The 15,727-nt window shown below is 46.4% G+C and overlaps 1 protein-coding gene across 4 annotated transcripts in view; it reads left to right on the forward strand.

The window, feature by feature from the left end:
- Nucleotides 1–15,727, forward strand: part of PLEKHG4 (pleckstrin homology and RhoGEF domain containing G4) — an 86,102-nt gene that overhangs the window by 13,651 nt on the left and 56,724 nt on the right. For all 4 annotated transcript variants that reach the window (XR_005952375.1, XM_041400520.1, XM_041400521.1 and 1 more), the window contains exons 2-4: nucleotides 75–272; nucleotides 6,668–8,777; nucleotides 13,981–14,196. Coding sequence is in view for 3 of the 4 variants with exons in the window: in XM_041400520.1 (XP_041256454.1) it covers nucleotides 75–272; nucleotides 6,668–8,777; nucleotides 13,981–14,196 (2,524 nt within the window). In the remaining variant the exon portion in view is untranslated. The remainder of the gene's footprint in view (nucleotides 1–74; nucleotides 273–6,667; nucleotides 8,778–13,980; nucleotides 14,197–15,727) is intronic.

The following is a 15,727-nucleotide window of genomic DNA, read 5'->3' on the forward strand; positions in this document are numbered from 1 at the left end:
CTTTGGAGGTGGCTGCGCTCCTGGGCGTTGGGCAGACCGTGCCCTGGTGCCACTAACGCTTTCTCTCTCGGCAGGACTCGGAATCCCTGGACGGCTGCATTCAGAGTACGTTATCAGCACTCTACCCTCCATTTGAGGCTACCGCAGCCACTGTGCTGTGCCAAGTTTTTGATGTGGTGGAGAAGACGTACCGTGGGGATGGACTGCACTACCTCATAGACTTCCTGATTCCAGCCAAGCACATCCTGCAGTGCATTCAGCAGGATGCCTGTGTGAGTACATCATGCTCTCTAAGGCCTGTGAAGGCTTTCTTGGAGAGTTTTCTTTCTGCTCTTGTATGCAAAACGGCTGGCAAAAAGCGCTTGAGTGTGTATGGCAGTCTAGGTGGGAGGGCAGGCAGACAATTAGGAAATAGTTGAGAAATTGTTGTTGAAGCTTAACCCTTCCGAGATCAGCGATCAGGTGTGGAGCAGTGCTCTCCCTTTCCATAATCAGGAACACCGAGGGCTTAAGGGATTCACAGGAAGAGGTTTAGCGAAGTGTTTGCTAGATGTGACCGGGGTGGCCTCTGACCCCAGCTGTTCCCTGGCCCTGTGGATGAAGCTGTGGGGCTCTCGCCACTGGCACGATGACGTGCAGGGTGAAATGCTTCCAGTCGGTGTTTTTCCAAAACTCCAGCTCCCCTTTGATGGTTGCTGGAACAGTCACAAGGCCCGGTAGCCCCGAGGAGTCACGTTACATTTACTGCCAGAACGAGTCCAAGATTAACGTGCTTTACTGTTGGGAGTCTAAAATGTTAGAAACGATGAGTCAAACACCTCCATGGCAAAACTTGGCTCAAAGTCTGCAAGACGAAAAAACCCAACCAGCCCAAACAACGTAAAATGTGAGTTTGTTCTAACTTTTTTTGTCTCTGAATGCAAAGGGGGCATGTGGCCAGGCTTTCAATTGAAGTCCTCATGGCAGAGGGTAAGGAATTTCTAGGAGGAAGAAAAATACGGAATAGAGGCTGAAATAGCCAGTTACTCATTTATTTCAAGGAAATGCAATACTGAGGGGACAAACCCATCACATAGATCCATGTGAGCTAGGCATCTTGAAAGTGTGTTTTGGTGCAGCGTTTGTCACCCCATATTGTCACCAGCCTCCAGCTTGGTGCTAGCTGTCTTTGTGAGTCGAGGAGGATCCAAGGTGGTGCCTGGATCCTTGCCGCTCTCTCCCACCCTGAACACTGGAATAGATGTTACTCCATCAGTATCTATAATTGGAGCGTCTAATTCTATGGTGCATAGTGTGTTTTTCCCCTTTAAAGAAACAAAAGGCTTTTCGTTTGTACAAACTGGTAATTATTTCAAGATGTTTCACGGCTTTCCCCAAAACACCGCCCTCGCTGAAGGAGCCAAGGTAGCAATTTTCCCACTTCTGGAGATCCCGGCGGCTTCCCAGCGGCCAGCGGTGCCTTGGGCAGGTGAGGCGGTGAAGGGGAAGGAAGGAAGGACAGCAGCAGCGGGCTGGGCGCACGGTGCTGCTGTGCAGAGGGGAGGTGTTCGGGGCAGCGGCCGAGGAAGGCACGGCGGGGGCCGAGGAAGGCACGGCGGGGGCCGAGGAAGGCACGGGGGGGGCCGAGGAACGCACGGCGAAGGCCGCGCAACCACCGCGGCCCTCGGGGCGCGACGGGCGAACAGGCGTGTGCCGGCGGGGCGGGCCTCGACCGCCCGGCAGCCAATGGGAGGACAGCGGGGGCCGCGGCAGCCAATAGCAGCGCGGGATCGCCTTGACGGGCAGGGTGGCTTCGGTTGCTGTTGGAGGGCCGTTGGAACACGAGGCGCTGCGGTGCTCGGCCATGAGGAGGGAGAGGTGCGAGGGCAGTGGGTGCTGGGCGTCCTGAGGAGGGAGAGGTGTGAGGGCAGTGGGCGCTGGGCGTCCTGAGGAGGGAGAGGTGTGAGGGCAGTGGGCGCTGGGCGTCCTGAGGAGGGAGAGGTGTGAGGGCAGTGGGCGCTGGGCGTCCTGAGGAGGGAGAGGTGTGAGGGCAGTGGGCGCTGGGCGTCCTGAGGAGGGAGAGGTGTGAGGGTGGTGGGTGTTGTGTTTCCTGAGGAGGGAGAGCTGTGAGGGCAGTGGGTGCTTTGTGTCCTGAGGAAGGAGAGGTGTGAGGACAGTGGGTGCTGGGCGTCCTGAGGAGGGAGAGGTGTGAGGGCAGTGGGTGCTGGGTGTCCTGAGGAAGGAGAGGTGTGAGGACAGTGGGTGCTGGGCGTCCTGAGGAGGGAGAGGTGTGAGGGCAGTGGGTGCTGGGTGTCCTGAGGAAGGAGAGGTGTGAGGACAGTGGGTGCTGGGCGTCCTGAGGAGGGAGAGGTGTGAGGGCAGTGGGTGCTGGGTGTCCTGAGGAAGGAGAGGTGTGAGGACAGTGGGTGCTGGGCGTCCTGAGGAGGGAGAGGTGTGAGGGCAGTGGGTGCTGGGTGTCCTGAGGAAGGAGAGGTGTGAGGACAGTGGGTGCTGGGCGTCCTGAGGAGGGAGAGGTGTGAGGGCAGTGGGTGCTGGGGGTCCTGAGGAGGGAGGGGTGAGGGGTGAGGGCAGTTGGAGCTCGGGGACCTGAGGAGGGAAGTATGAGGCCCCTGGGATCCCAGGATGAGATCTCATCCCTCACCAAAGAAGCCCAGGATGCTGGTGGCCCAGCTGGCTGCCCAGCAAGATGTGGGGTTGTTTGGGCAGCTGCCCTTAGGGAGGGCTGTACAAGGCTTAGCATTAGGTATTGGGGACTTTTGGTGAGGCGTGAAATGTCTGGGAGGGTGGTCAGCAGAGCCTTTCTTAATTGGTTGTGACTCTTTCAGGCTGTGACTTGTGATGTTTTACTTCCAGAGTGATAGTTCAGGAAGATCAAGGGAAGCTCTAGGTACCTTGTACCATCTTTAGAGTTGAGCCCAGGCTATTCTATATTTTATTTCAAAGTCTGCTCGTTTGATGTTTTAAATTTATTATTTCTTATTTATGAAATTTATTTAATTTGCTGTGGTCTCTTCTTCCCCAAACCTCCACTGTATGCCCCTTCATTTATAGTCTGAAGTCACAGAGGACTGTTTCTTACTAATTGCTTTTTGAAAGTCTTGCCTGCCTTTTAGAAAGTCTAAACAAAAGCAGTACTTCCTCCTTAGCTTGTACTTCAGCTGCTCCGTGTGAGCATTTCTTAAACACACTAGAGGGAAAAGAATTAACTCATGTCTGAATGACTGCTGTAGAAAGTCTTGAGAGCATTGGATCTTTTGTCAGTCTCTGCAGTGGCAAAAGTGTAAATGTCTTCATGAAGTACTAGACAAGTTCATGGGCTTCAGCTGGGTATATTAAAATCATCAGCCTGTGTGTGATTCCTCAGGGACTGGAAGAGGTTTTCCAAGGAGGTCTGTCTCTGCTTAGCACAAAGTTAAAAACCAGATTTTTCCCCTGGCTTTGAGGTGACATCTGGAGCTAAATGGTCTGTTCCAGCTTAACCATCCCTGTAGCTTTAGAAGGTTCCACCTTTTTGCCATTTTTGTCATTGGTGCCCAGCTCTTTCCTCAGCCAGCTTTATTCCTGGCTGCAGTCACTGGGTGTAGAGGGTGTTCCTGGCACTCCTCTGGTGGGCCTGGTTTGGCTCTGTAGTGTTTGGACACGAGAAAAGCAAATCCTTGAGCCTCAGAATGAGATGTTAAAGGTACTGTAATAAGCCTCTTCACATAACCTTCCCTTTGAAGGTGCATTTTGGAGCAGGAGCAGCACGAGGATGGTCCACTTCTAAAGTTGTAAAGCTCTGTAATGTTTAGGCTATTGTGGGACTTGCATTCCTGTTTTGGATGTTACTCTGGCTCCTGATGCAGTTTAGATTGTGGCTTTGTAGGGCTTTTCAGGAACTTCAATGCATTCTGCATTCTGGTTTTGGTGATTTTGTTGTGGAGTTTTCTTCTTATGAGTCAGTAGGCAGACAAGTAAACATCTAAGCAGTGAGGCTGTTTTTGAATTTCTTAATGTATGAGTGGCCCTCCAGTGGGTTACTCTGCATTCAGATTTTAACAGAATCTCTGTGTCAAGAATGTGCTGGTGGAATTCAGCTTTATGTTTATGCTGCTGCTGATTGTGTCTTTCACTTTCCAGTCCTATAAACTATAATAGTTTGGGAACTGATCTTCATCTGCCTCTTCTTCCCCTGAAAGACCCTTGGTACAGACCCTTGGCCTTGACATACCTACTGGGAGATACTGTAATGGGAGGAGAGGGGTTTGGTGTGCTGCAGTGGTACAGTCTCTTCTGGAAAACTGCAAATTCCTCTAGTTATGTAAACTTATGTAAAAATGCTTGATTTGGGCACTTTGGTAGGAGCCACAAGCTTTGTTGGCTGAGGTGTTGTGTGAGTCTTGAGCTTGGTATAAAAGTCCATGAAGTACATTTAGCCTGAGACCTGCTGGAGCCAGAATCAGCTTGTGCAAACTGCTGCAAGAGGTGGTTTTGATTTGCTGGGTTTAACTGTGTTGTGGATGAAAGGAACTTAACTGACAGAGGCATCTGTGTCTTGCAGATCAGAAAGCCTGAGAACATCAGACTGCCCAGCTTAGCTGTCCCTTTAGGGAAGTACAAGCAACTGTGTGTCAGGGATTTTTGGTTCTAACTTAATAGAAAGAGGAAAGAAGGGGAGATGTGTCTGCTGTGAGTCAAGGTTAGAATAGTAAGGTAATAATAATATGATCCTTCAAGTAAATGAAAACTAAAGTAAGGTTCCTTTTTGTAGTGATACAGTGTGTGAGTACATCAGTAGGACAGTAGCAGTAAGTGAATAGAAGTAAAACTACTGTGACTGAACTTGACTGTTTTGAAGAAATAGGACTGGCAAGTCTCCATCCTGGAATATGGAAGAAGTTACCATATAATGCCCAATGTCTGGTAGCAGGGATTTTATTAAATCTGTCAAGTCAGGACTAGTAACAAAATACAGAGAACAAGCTGAGCCTACAACATTGTGCACTGAATTAAGGACTGAATTAACTGACCCATGAAAAACTGAATAACGTTTTCATGTGGTTTGCTCCATGGCAGGTAGTGTCACACCAGCCTTTTTAATAAACCAGCTCTCTCTAGAAAGATAAGTTTCATTGTTTAATCTCTGCCATAAAGGATTTATTATGGAGTCATTTGGAAGATCAATTACTGTGTCAAAGGGATTGAGGTTTATGCAAGAATTGCAAGGTGGCTACAAACTGGTGAAAGGGAGGGAGGGTGTTTGTACTGTGGGGAAAATGGGGTTGGAGGCTGGAATCATGAAACATGCTGTGCTTCTCATCCATGACCTTGGCATAAAAAGTAAGAGTATGTATGGCATGTTTGTGGTAAAACCAACCTGGGACACACAAACTATAAGGTTGAAGAGAGGGGTGATAAATGCATTGCACAAGATGAGCTCTAAAACTTAGTACTTAAATTTTGTAGTGGTAGACTCAGGGGACAAGCGTGTGCCTCCACAGAGTGGCAGGCAGAACTTCTGTTGTGGACTGGAGTTCATCAATTTGGAAAGAAACACCAGGAGGTGACTGGGTTACTGTAGGAGTGTGACTGAAAGATGAGTTTGATCTTAGCTTTAAGAGATGCTTCTAGCACATTTGGGAAGTGCTGGTGCCATTACAGGCAGTGTTTTGCAATTCTTTGCACAATGAACAAGTGGTGTTTAAGAAAAAGAAATGGGCATTAGAAAGGAGATACTTCAGGCACACTGAGGACATGATGAAGGTAGACATGCTAAGGTCATGTGACACAGGTTAGTAAGTCTAAGTAATGGAAACACATCCAGAAAATACAGGATTGAGGAGGAGGAATTACTGAATCTGAAGGATGATTTGGGTTTCTAAACCTGTGAGCAACTTTGCTTCAGGTGCAAGGAGAGTTAGAAATCTGGTGGGGCTGAAGGTAAGGCTTGATGAACATAAGAAGGAAATTGCTTTATGCCAGTACCTGTTGTTTCAAGCTGTGTGAGGATCCAGGAAGTTCCTTTATGTTCTCTGGTTTCTCTGCTGTATGGCAAAATAATTGAATTAATTGAATCCAAAGCCATGTCATACAGAAAAAGTTGAAATTAATTGTGGAATTGATGGCTTATATAATGGCTTAGTTTAAATCTTACCCAAACAGAATCAAGTTCAAAGCACTGGACATTATTTTTTGAAGTTGTGATAAAGCTGTAAATAATTGAGTCAAGTCAGTTCAGCCATGAAACTTCAGTTCTTTTACCTGGGTGGGATTTGTCTGAGGCATGACCTGAGTGCTGCTATGCTTGGGGAATGAGGAAATTGCTGGTATGTTAAGTGTGGCTCCTCACAGCTTGCTGATGGCACTTGCTGCTTTCTTTCTCTGTGGCGCTGCTGTTCTTTCCTCATTTGCTGCTGCCTATCTCCTGTTTTGTCTTTGCACTGTCCTCTTCCTTTCACTGGGAGGTTGCAGCCTCCCAGTGTAACTTGTGCCCACCTGTCCTGAATGGGTGGTTTTTGTTGGTAGATTTTTTTTATTTCTGCTTTTTAAAGAGGAGACCTTAGTGTGGACAACTTGCCTACATCAAAAACCAATGACCCTAAATTGATCTGTTTTCTTGATCTCTTACTGAGAAGCTTGAGCTGAGATCCTTTGCTTGTGCTGAAAACACTTTCTCTTGTCTCCACAGGCTCCGTACTGCGGGTTGCTGTTTCGCCATGCGGGCTGGCCCCTGTGTATTCAAGAGAAGATTATAATCCAGCTAGCTTCCATTGACTGGCGAATCTTGAAGCCTGGTGACTTCTACCTGCAGGTGGTCCCCTCTCTGAAGAAGCCTCCACGAATTGTATTGAAATGTTTGGCAAAAGATAAGCATAATGTAGAAGAAGTGGTGATTCCAGAAGTTTCATATACCTCTATTTTCACTCTGGAATGGTTGAGTACGTTCAATGGAGAGCGGATGGGCATAGCACTGGAAAATTGTTTACTAACCACTGATGACAAAATATTTCGTGTCCCCTGGAATAAAGTGGTTAATCCTGAATTTATAAATAAACCAAAACTAATTGAAAACAGTATCATCTCTCCAGAAATTACAGAGGAACGTTCAATTTTGTGCCTCCCCACGGACCGTAGTGAGTGTGTTTCACCAGACCTGAGATCTCAGTATCTACAGGAACAAAGTGCCAGTCGAGACAACCCTGTCATTAGCAGCACAGCTCCACAGTTAAATGAAGCTCTGGTCAATGGTGTCTGTACGAGTCCTGTGACTGAAGAGAACTTGGGAAGTGACCTTGAAGGGGAGTACGTTGAGCTGGCAGAAGTTTCCCTGCCCAGATTTGGGCCACAAACAGGATCTTTAACTCAGTCGCTGGCATTAAGTTATCTAACTCAGCCCAGGGCACGAGTGAATGAGTCTAAAGGCAAGCACAGGTTTATTGTCATACAAGACAGCACCTACTCCAAGAACTTAATTCAATCAGCACTTATGCAGAAGGAGCACTCTCAAATGGACACTCTGAGCACTTCTACAGAAGTTCTCAAAAATGTTACTCCATTGGAAGGCAACCAAGTGATGGCACATGGAGCACTCTCCCCAGAAGGTCAGCTGATACCAGCTGATCCTGGAAGTATGGCTGATAACTTTCCTGTGGCTGAGCCTCCTTCTTGCTGCGCAGAACATTCATCTGCAGAGCGGGAGATTCACAGTGAACACTCACTGGATTGGCAATACACATTGTGCAGCTACAGTGATATGTGTACTGGAGATGCTGTCAGCTGCAAGGCACGAGTGCCTGATGCCACTGGAAACATGGAGGGAGAAGGTGATGCACCTAGTGAAAATGCTGGTGTTGAAACATTGGAGCAGAGCCCAGAAGTGATTCTAGATGCTACTGCTGCTAAAGAGGAAATAATGCTGGGAGTACACACAGAACCACTGACTGAGGGTCAGAAAGGGGTGACACTGATGGATGCTTCTTCTGTATCTGTCCTAGGGCCTTTGGGGCCATGTTGCACACTAAAGGAAGCTTCTGATGTCTCTTGCCAGGGTGTCAGTGGAAGTGTTGAGCCAGTTCAGGTCTCTACATTGCCTGAGAATTCAGATGAAGGTGAGGAGGGAGACTCTCCTTCAGGGACCATGACAGATGTAAGCGCTTGCTGCAGCAATATTGAAGTAAATATCAGTTCTCCATTAAGTCCTCCAGAAGAGAGCCAAGGAGATGAATTTGAGGTGGGAAGAAGGGACAGCCAAGAGGAAGAGTCTAAAGAAATGTTGAATGTAAGTGAAAATCAGACCAGTCATAGCCAGTGTTCTGTGCAAGCTCCAGTGGATGGAACCTTGTTAGATGGTGAAGAGCAAGAGCATAAAAAGGCTGAAGAAGCCATACCACTCACAACTGCCCAATCAGCTGAGGAGAATCAGATGGCAGAACAATTAAATAACAGTGACCTGTTGGCTCCCAGTGCACAAGAAGAAGACTCAAGTCTGTTCCAAACCCAGAGGTCTGGAGGGAGGTTTGAGGAACCACAAAGACTGGAAAACCATGGCTGTGAAAGTGAAGAGAACTCTGTGCTGAACCTGGAGCATGTTGCAATGCAGGACTTGCAGGGACAGGTAGAGAACCAGGAAAGTTGTTCTTGCAGGGAAAGGTTGAAGATTACAGCCTCGAAAACACTGGAATCCATTCAAGAGGAATTGGAGGGTGGACCACTGTCCTCAGGACCTGCTGAGGGGCATACAGAGCCTACCACTCTGGACTCCCAGCCAGAGGTGTTGTCTGGGGCATCACCTCCTAAAGGTACAGCCATTGGATGTGTGTGGTTGTGTTTGATAACATGGACTGAAAGCAAAGTCCTCAAGGAGTACTCCTTGAATACTGCTTATCAGGCAGGGTTTGATAAATACATCAGGGAGGCTTTGGGGTAATAGCACAAAATACTGGGAAGTGATTAAATTTTTTGTGGCATGAATTTAGCTTTCTCTTCACAGGTGGGTTTATTGTGGTATTTTTTTAATAATTCTTTTCAAATTTACGTTGGTTCAGAACAAAGTTCAGTTGGGAGAAGCTTTTAATTTCAGTTAATCTGATTGCTGGTGACCTCCTTCCGCTTACATTCATGATGTGCAGAATATGTGAGGAGAGACTTGTCTAACTGTACAAGGCTTTCATATTTGAAAACTGGCTTTGGGAAGATGGCTGTGGCAAGAGGAAGCAGCAGTGGATGCCGCAGTAAAATACTAGCTGTGTAACGTGACCTGAAGATCAACAAATGTATGTGCTGATAACTGATTCAGGCAGCAAACTGCAGAGCTGAGGGATTCCCCCCTCTTCCCTGCCTTCCCCTCCGGCATGCTTTCTTCAGCTCGATTGTGTTTCAAGTAGGAGCTGTTTAACTTGAGTGGGAGAGCACAGAAATTAAGCATCTAACTTCAACTCAGAAGGAATGTTCAAGCAGGTATTGCCCACATTCCTTGCTTGGGTTCCTGAGCTGGAGCAGTGCTGCTTCAGGAGGAATTGAGAGGGCAATCCAGGTGTCTGCCTTTTGCACCAGACTGTAGGCAGGCGGTGTGTAACCGCATGGGCCCGGTGTGGGCTTTGCCCAGCTCTGCTGAGTCTGGAAAGCCGCAGCTCGATATGCAGATCACACAGGGGAACGGGTGTGTGGCGGGGGCGGGTGGAACATGCCATTCCAGTTCAGCAGCTCTCATTCCCTGAGACCCCTGGCTAGGAAAATTACCCAGCTTGAAATGTTGGAGTGAGGACTCTTGAAAGGGTTGGCGTACAGACCCATGTTGCTAGAGCACATTTGACCCTCTGGGGCAACAGATCCAGAGCTGGTTGTCTTGGGATGTGCTGCCACTGTAATGCTTGCCCTGGTCCCAGATTATGTGGCCAAGAGCTGCAGCATGATTCTGTTTGACTGCACACACAGCTGCTTCTCAAGTGCCCAAAAGTCACATTTTACCTGATGTCTTAGTGACCTTCTAATGGAGCTAAATTAGTGTCCACTGATTAAAATAAAATTTCATTAACATTTGTATCAAACTAATTTAATTCTATAGTTAGGCAAGCCCAGGGTTACCAGGCATTTTCTGATACTTTTGAAGTGACAAGCATTTCTCTTCTGTGAAACGGAGGGGTCAGCTCAAAAGTTTCTGTTTTCTGCAGCGCACGTCTCTCTGAGCATCTGTCACCAAGAGCAGAAAAAAAAAATGCTGCCTTCTGCCTACCTGTGAGTCTTGGTGGATATATGCCAGGAAATAGCCATGCTGTGGGTATCCATTCCCCTGGCCAACCTGAACCTGGCCTGACTTCATGCTTGCTCAGGACCAGGCCTTGGAACACCTAGTCTGTGGTTAGTGCTGGGTGGACACTTTGCTCATGAGTGCTGTGGCTGCTTATTCAGTGTTCTCATCTCTTCTCTTTTAAAATTAACCAGGTCCAGCTCGTTATGAGACAAGTGTGATGTTCTCACTGGTCCAAAGAATAAATCTTGGCCGCTGCTGGAGATTTCAGCAGTGATGGACCCCTCTGGGGTACACACAGAGTTTGTTTTTGATGAAAGACAATACAAGTGATTTTGGGGATTTGGCTGAAATAAGTGATATTTGTGGCTCAAGTCTGCCGATGTTAAACTTGGCCATTGCAGTTTAAGAAAAATGTAAACCTTGTTATCTCAGTGTTTGTAGAGCAAAAGAAACAACCTAAATGCCAGGAAAACCACCCAAACTATCCAAATAAATTTTTTATGGTAAAGGGCAGCTCAAGTATCTGTTAATGCTGACAGTAGTTATTAAACACTATAGCTGGCACTATAAAAAGCTTAATCCATTCAATTACATTTGATTGCTTTGAGATCCAAACAAGCCATCTCCTTATCTAGCCCCATTAAACCCTCAGAGATGTACTTACAAGATAATTCAGAGATAAAATTACAAAGCAAAACAAATGTCCTACAAATGGACTTTACTTTTCCAGCAAGGTGGTTCTGTAGGTTAAATTCTCTGTGTCTTGTTGAGGTCATTTTGCTGCTATGATTGGAAACTGTGGGTATCTTGCCTAAACTATAAATAACAACAAAGCTTGAGCTTTACTGGGTCAATTCAGATCTGAAATTCACACCTCAGCAGCAGTGGGCAGAGGCACAATTTGCTCTGTGTGAGGTGGAGAAGCTTGCTTGTTGCAGCAGATATTGTCGATTATGTCAAAATACATGTTCAGAACTGGGGCATCTGAGTTTGCTGTGTCTGCAGGTTTTTCCTTGTCCCTTAACTCTCTCCTTTACTTCCATTCTCAGTGAGCTTATTTTGTGCACAAATAGAGTCTAACTTAGAAAGACTTAGATATAAATAGAAAAAAGTCTAAAGTCAAATGTGAGCTGTTTTGAGTTGATGGCTTAGAATTTACACTGGTTCGATTCACAGATAATGTGAGTGCTGTTTTTTTTCCTAATGACCGACATCTAAATGAAAGTGGATTTTGAAACTTTGCAGCTCAGGAAAGAATTCCTCTATTTTGTGGGTGGGGAATATCTTGATATTCAAGAAATAGGCTGAAAAGCCACGCTGGGGCATATTCAGCAGCACCTGTTAGGGCGTTCTGTTCCTGGTCCCGGTTACTGCCTGGTGTTAGCATAGGTGATACTGGTGCTGGGGCAGCTTGCAGGGAAAATGCTAATGTCTCTTTGAAATGCACGCAAGCAAATCCTCCTCTACCGCTTCCTTAACCTCGGGGAAAGGTGCAACCTGCAAACACGGCAAATTCAGATGTCCCTGTTCTCAATTTGCTTTTAGATGTAATCCTCCGCATTCTACAATTTCCGCTTTAGCGGGTGCCTCCGCCCCAGATTGCACATGACAAACAGTGTGCTTGGGCCTGCTTGGGAGAGCTGGCATCTGCAGATCCGAGCTGGCCTTCAGAAACTCGGGCAAGGGTTTTGTTTGGGCAAGATGTGCATAGTCTGGAGGCTGCACAGCTTTAGTGAAGTTTCCCCAGGGCTGAAAAGCCCCAGTAGCATGACTGTGTGTGGTGGGCTGAGAAAAATGTTTCTCTCCTATCTTTTGGGAGCTGCTGCCTCATTCCTAAGAGATACCCAAGGCTGGACTGTCACATACATTTATGTATTTCTCTTGCCCTGGTGTGTAACCTATGTGGAACACAGTTATATTCCATTTTTTTGTCCTCTTTAAATCTCACATTTTGGTCCTCTTTGCAGGCTTTGATCATTTAATGCAGACCCCTTTACTACAAACTGTGTAGTTCTTATTGCCAGTCCATACAGCTCATTGATAAGGTGATTCCCTGTTCTCCTAGAAAGTCTACCAGCTCTTAATGTGAAACCTTTGGGCACAACTTCCATGACTCTGTGATGTTCAAGATATCCTTTCTGCAGGAGATCAGTGCCCCTCTGAAGTGCTGCTCAGGAAGATGGAGCAGTGTTGTGTGAAGGGGATGAGCTCTTGCACCACTGGGAAGTGGAGGCTGAGGTAGCCCTGGGAACAGAGTGGGGCTCTGGTACAGGCCAGAGCTGGGCAGAGCCCTGAAGCCCTGAAGCAGCTTATATGGCCAAATGCAGCAGATGCCAGGCTGGATCCCAGGGATGCTCCTCAACCAGTGGTGTTACCAAAGAGGAATGAGCAGCTATTCTATCATGCCCATGATGGTGCAGAGTCTGGGAGCTCCTCCAATTTTCCCCCACTGCTGCATGATTTGTTGCAGTGAGCCATACTGCTCAGGGCATTTCTCTCACCCATTTTAGCAATTTTGAAAGCAGTTCAGGCTAAGCCTCAACCTGTAAATCTCCTTCACTGCTAAAACTTGTATTGAAAGCCACTTCAAGGACTGCTTTGTTCCTGGTCCTGCTCTTTAATGAAGTATTGGAATCTGTTAGTAAATAAACTGAGTCAAGTGTCAGCATTGTTGAAGCAGCAGGAAGGTAGGATGGTTGAAGTAAATTTTAAATAGCAATTAAAATGTCTGACTTGAGAGCAAGCAAATAAATATTCCGCTCTTATTTTCCTGAAGAAGGGTTGATATTTTTGTTGGTAGATACTGAAGTATCAGGTTTAGTAGTGAAGTATATCCTTTTATTTAGTATAGCTTTCTGCAAACATAGGGATAGCCTAGTTGTGTACTTAGGATACTAAAGATCTATTACTGAAGATGTACTGTTGGCTTCTCATTCTTGTGATGTTGGGAAATGGGGAATAATACTTCTTGCACAGTGGGTAAATACTTTTTTTCTTCTTTCCAGATAATTTTACATGAAAACTGAAACTTGATAGAACTAGCCTTAGTTTCCGTGTAGTAGCCAACATATTTAATTTTAGAATTAACTGGTTCTGATAACTAGTACTTTAGAGCTGAGGTGTCAGACAAAGGAAACATTTTCTGCAGGTCTTGAGCAGGAGCTGATTGCTGTAATCATCCTATTCTTCAGTGTTTTTAAATGTGTTTCTGACTTTCACATTAAATGTTAATTAAAAAAGGCTGGATAAGGAGAACAAGGTCTCTGGTTAATTTCCAACTGATTTGTCAGCCTCCAGTTGACTTCATATTTTCAGGAACTAATCTGAAAGTGGTGTTGGGGGAGTAATTCTGTCCTGATGGAGTAGCCCTCCCTGTCAGAAGCTGGTTTATCACTTCAGCATGCTCAGGCTGCTGGAGCTCAGCCAGGGACTTGCAGTGTGCCAGACTTCCAGGCTGTGAGCAGACATGTACTGCTTGACATGTTACCTTTAAAAAGGACTTGGACTACAGTAATCCTCATCTGAATTGAGCTTTTATACTTTGCAAACTTCACAATAAATTGGTTTCTTTTTTTAGAATTACAGTAGTATTAATGTTCTAACCAGTTTTGGAACATGCATGCTGCTGGCTAAAGGGCTGGAGGAGCTGCAGAGTGCTGGAGCTGGGAGCACACCCCTCCCCAGTCTGGTACTTACCTGGGATCTTTTGGGTGGAACTCTGCTCAAGCTTCTGTTTGTTGCTTGTCTTACAGGGGTGATGTCAGAAGAGACAGAGACGAGAAAAGAGACAACTGGCACAGGTGTGTTGAAACCAGTAAGTGAAAGCAGTGCCCTGGAGGAAACTTCACCTCCTGTTACTCCCCCAACATCCCCAACTTCTGGAGCTGCCTGGGGTGGTCAGTTTGCACCTACCATAGTCAAGGATGTGAACCCAGAAGTGCTCAGGAGTGGAGTTGCCTGCCTGCCTGGTGAGTAGCTGAGCCAGAATGTGTCTTGGAAATGTGGTTTGTAGGAGGGCAAGGGAGGTGAGCCTCCTTCTGCAGCACTGGAGACTGGTGCCAATTCTATTTCTTTCACCCCAAACCTCTTCAGAAGTTCCACTTCTTGAATCCTCTGAAGTTTCCGAATGGGCAGGACAGGAAGTAGAACTTCCCTCCCATTAATGTTAATTTGCTCTCAGGAGTCTCAAAATGTTAACCAAGCGTGTATGAGTCAGAAATGCCAAATCTGTGGGCTCATACCAGGAGTTCAAAAAGAGCAGAGTTGAGGGTGCAGCTAATGATGGGCTGGTGGGCCTGACATCAGACCTGGTCAGAAGAATAGGAACTTGATTCACTTGCTAGGTAATTAAAGGATAGGAATGTAGAAGATGCTCTTTGACAGGACTCTTGAAAACCAGTTTTATTCTTGGTAATTAGAAGTTTAGTTGTTTAAATGTAGCCACGTAGATACAACAGATTTTTAGAAAATATTTGATTTCATGACACATGGTGTTGAAAGGAATATCCCAGTGAAGTGGATGAGCAATGTGTAGGGTGAACAAGAGTGTAGCTAAATAGCAGATGACAAAACCAGCTATCAAGGGAGAACTTACCAGAATTTTTCTGCTAGAATCGGGTTGTAGGTCAAATGTTATTCAGTGTTTGCATCTGATAGAGCAGTGAATATCAAATAACTGCAGATGAAATTTCTGCATGGGATGAATACTGGCAGAGGGGTGAACAAAGCTGAGGCTGTTGGACAGAGCAGCCAGGGTGTGCAGGGCCCACACAAGACGTCTTTGTGTTTAACCAAACATGAAGTAAAGCAGAGGAAGTCAGATCTACCTCTCTAGTGAGAAGCAGCATTTGGCAGCTCTGTGTAAGGAGCCCCTGTGGGCTTGTCCTTTCAGAGCCAGCGACAGGGTTGTTCGCTGTGGGGCAGGAGGAGCTGCATTTGATCAGCTCAGGGGCCACGTACGAGTTGAAAACTGGGCAGAGAGCCCAAGCTCAGAGAAGAGGTCAGGCAGACTGTGCAGTGTGGAGGAGTAGGGAGGGAGAGCAGAAAGGCAGCACAAGCATCTCCCAGGTGGTGCTGGGTCTGCAAGACCCATTTTAACCTCAGTTGTGTAGAGGGGAGGAGACAACTAGATAGATTGAGAGACTGATTGTTTACCTCTGTGTACTTGTTGGTGATGCCTCTGAAATAGTTTGGGCTGTAAAGGAAATGGTAAATATTAGAGGTGGTGCAGAGAAGGGTTACAGCCCTTTCTTGTAACTAAACTGGGTGTCTTACAACAAGAGACTGGAAGGTTGTTTATCTCATAGGATGATTGAGAAAGAAGTGAAATCACCTTTGTGCCAGGAAGGAAGAAGGGAGTTAAAACTTTACCACTTTCTGGAGGAAGGTGAAATGGAAAACCAAGGGCAGAGCAGAGTAATGGGTACATTCATACATGTAACTTTGCATTGGGAGATGAATGGTTACAACAAATTCCAGAGGAGGATTTTTAATCTTCTG

Source organism: Onychostruthus taczanowskii, unplaced genomic scaffold (genome assembly GCF_017590055.1).
Source record: "Onychostruthus taczanowskii isolate IOZ18803 unplaced genomic scaffold, ASM1759005v1 scaffold18, whole genome shotgun sequence".
NCBI classification, from domain to species: domain Eukaryota; kingdom Metazoa; phylum Chordata; class Aves; order Passeriformes; family Passeridae; genus Onychostruthus; species Onychostruthus taczanowskii.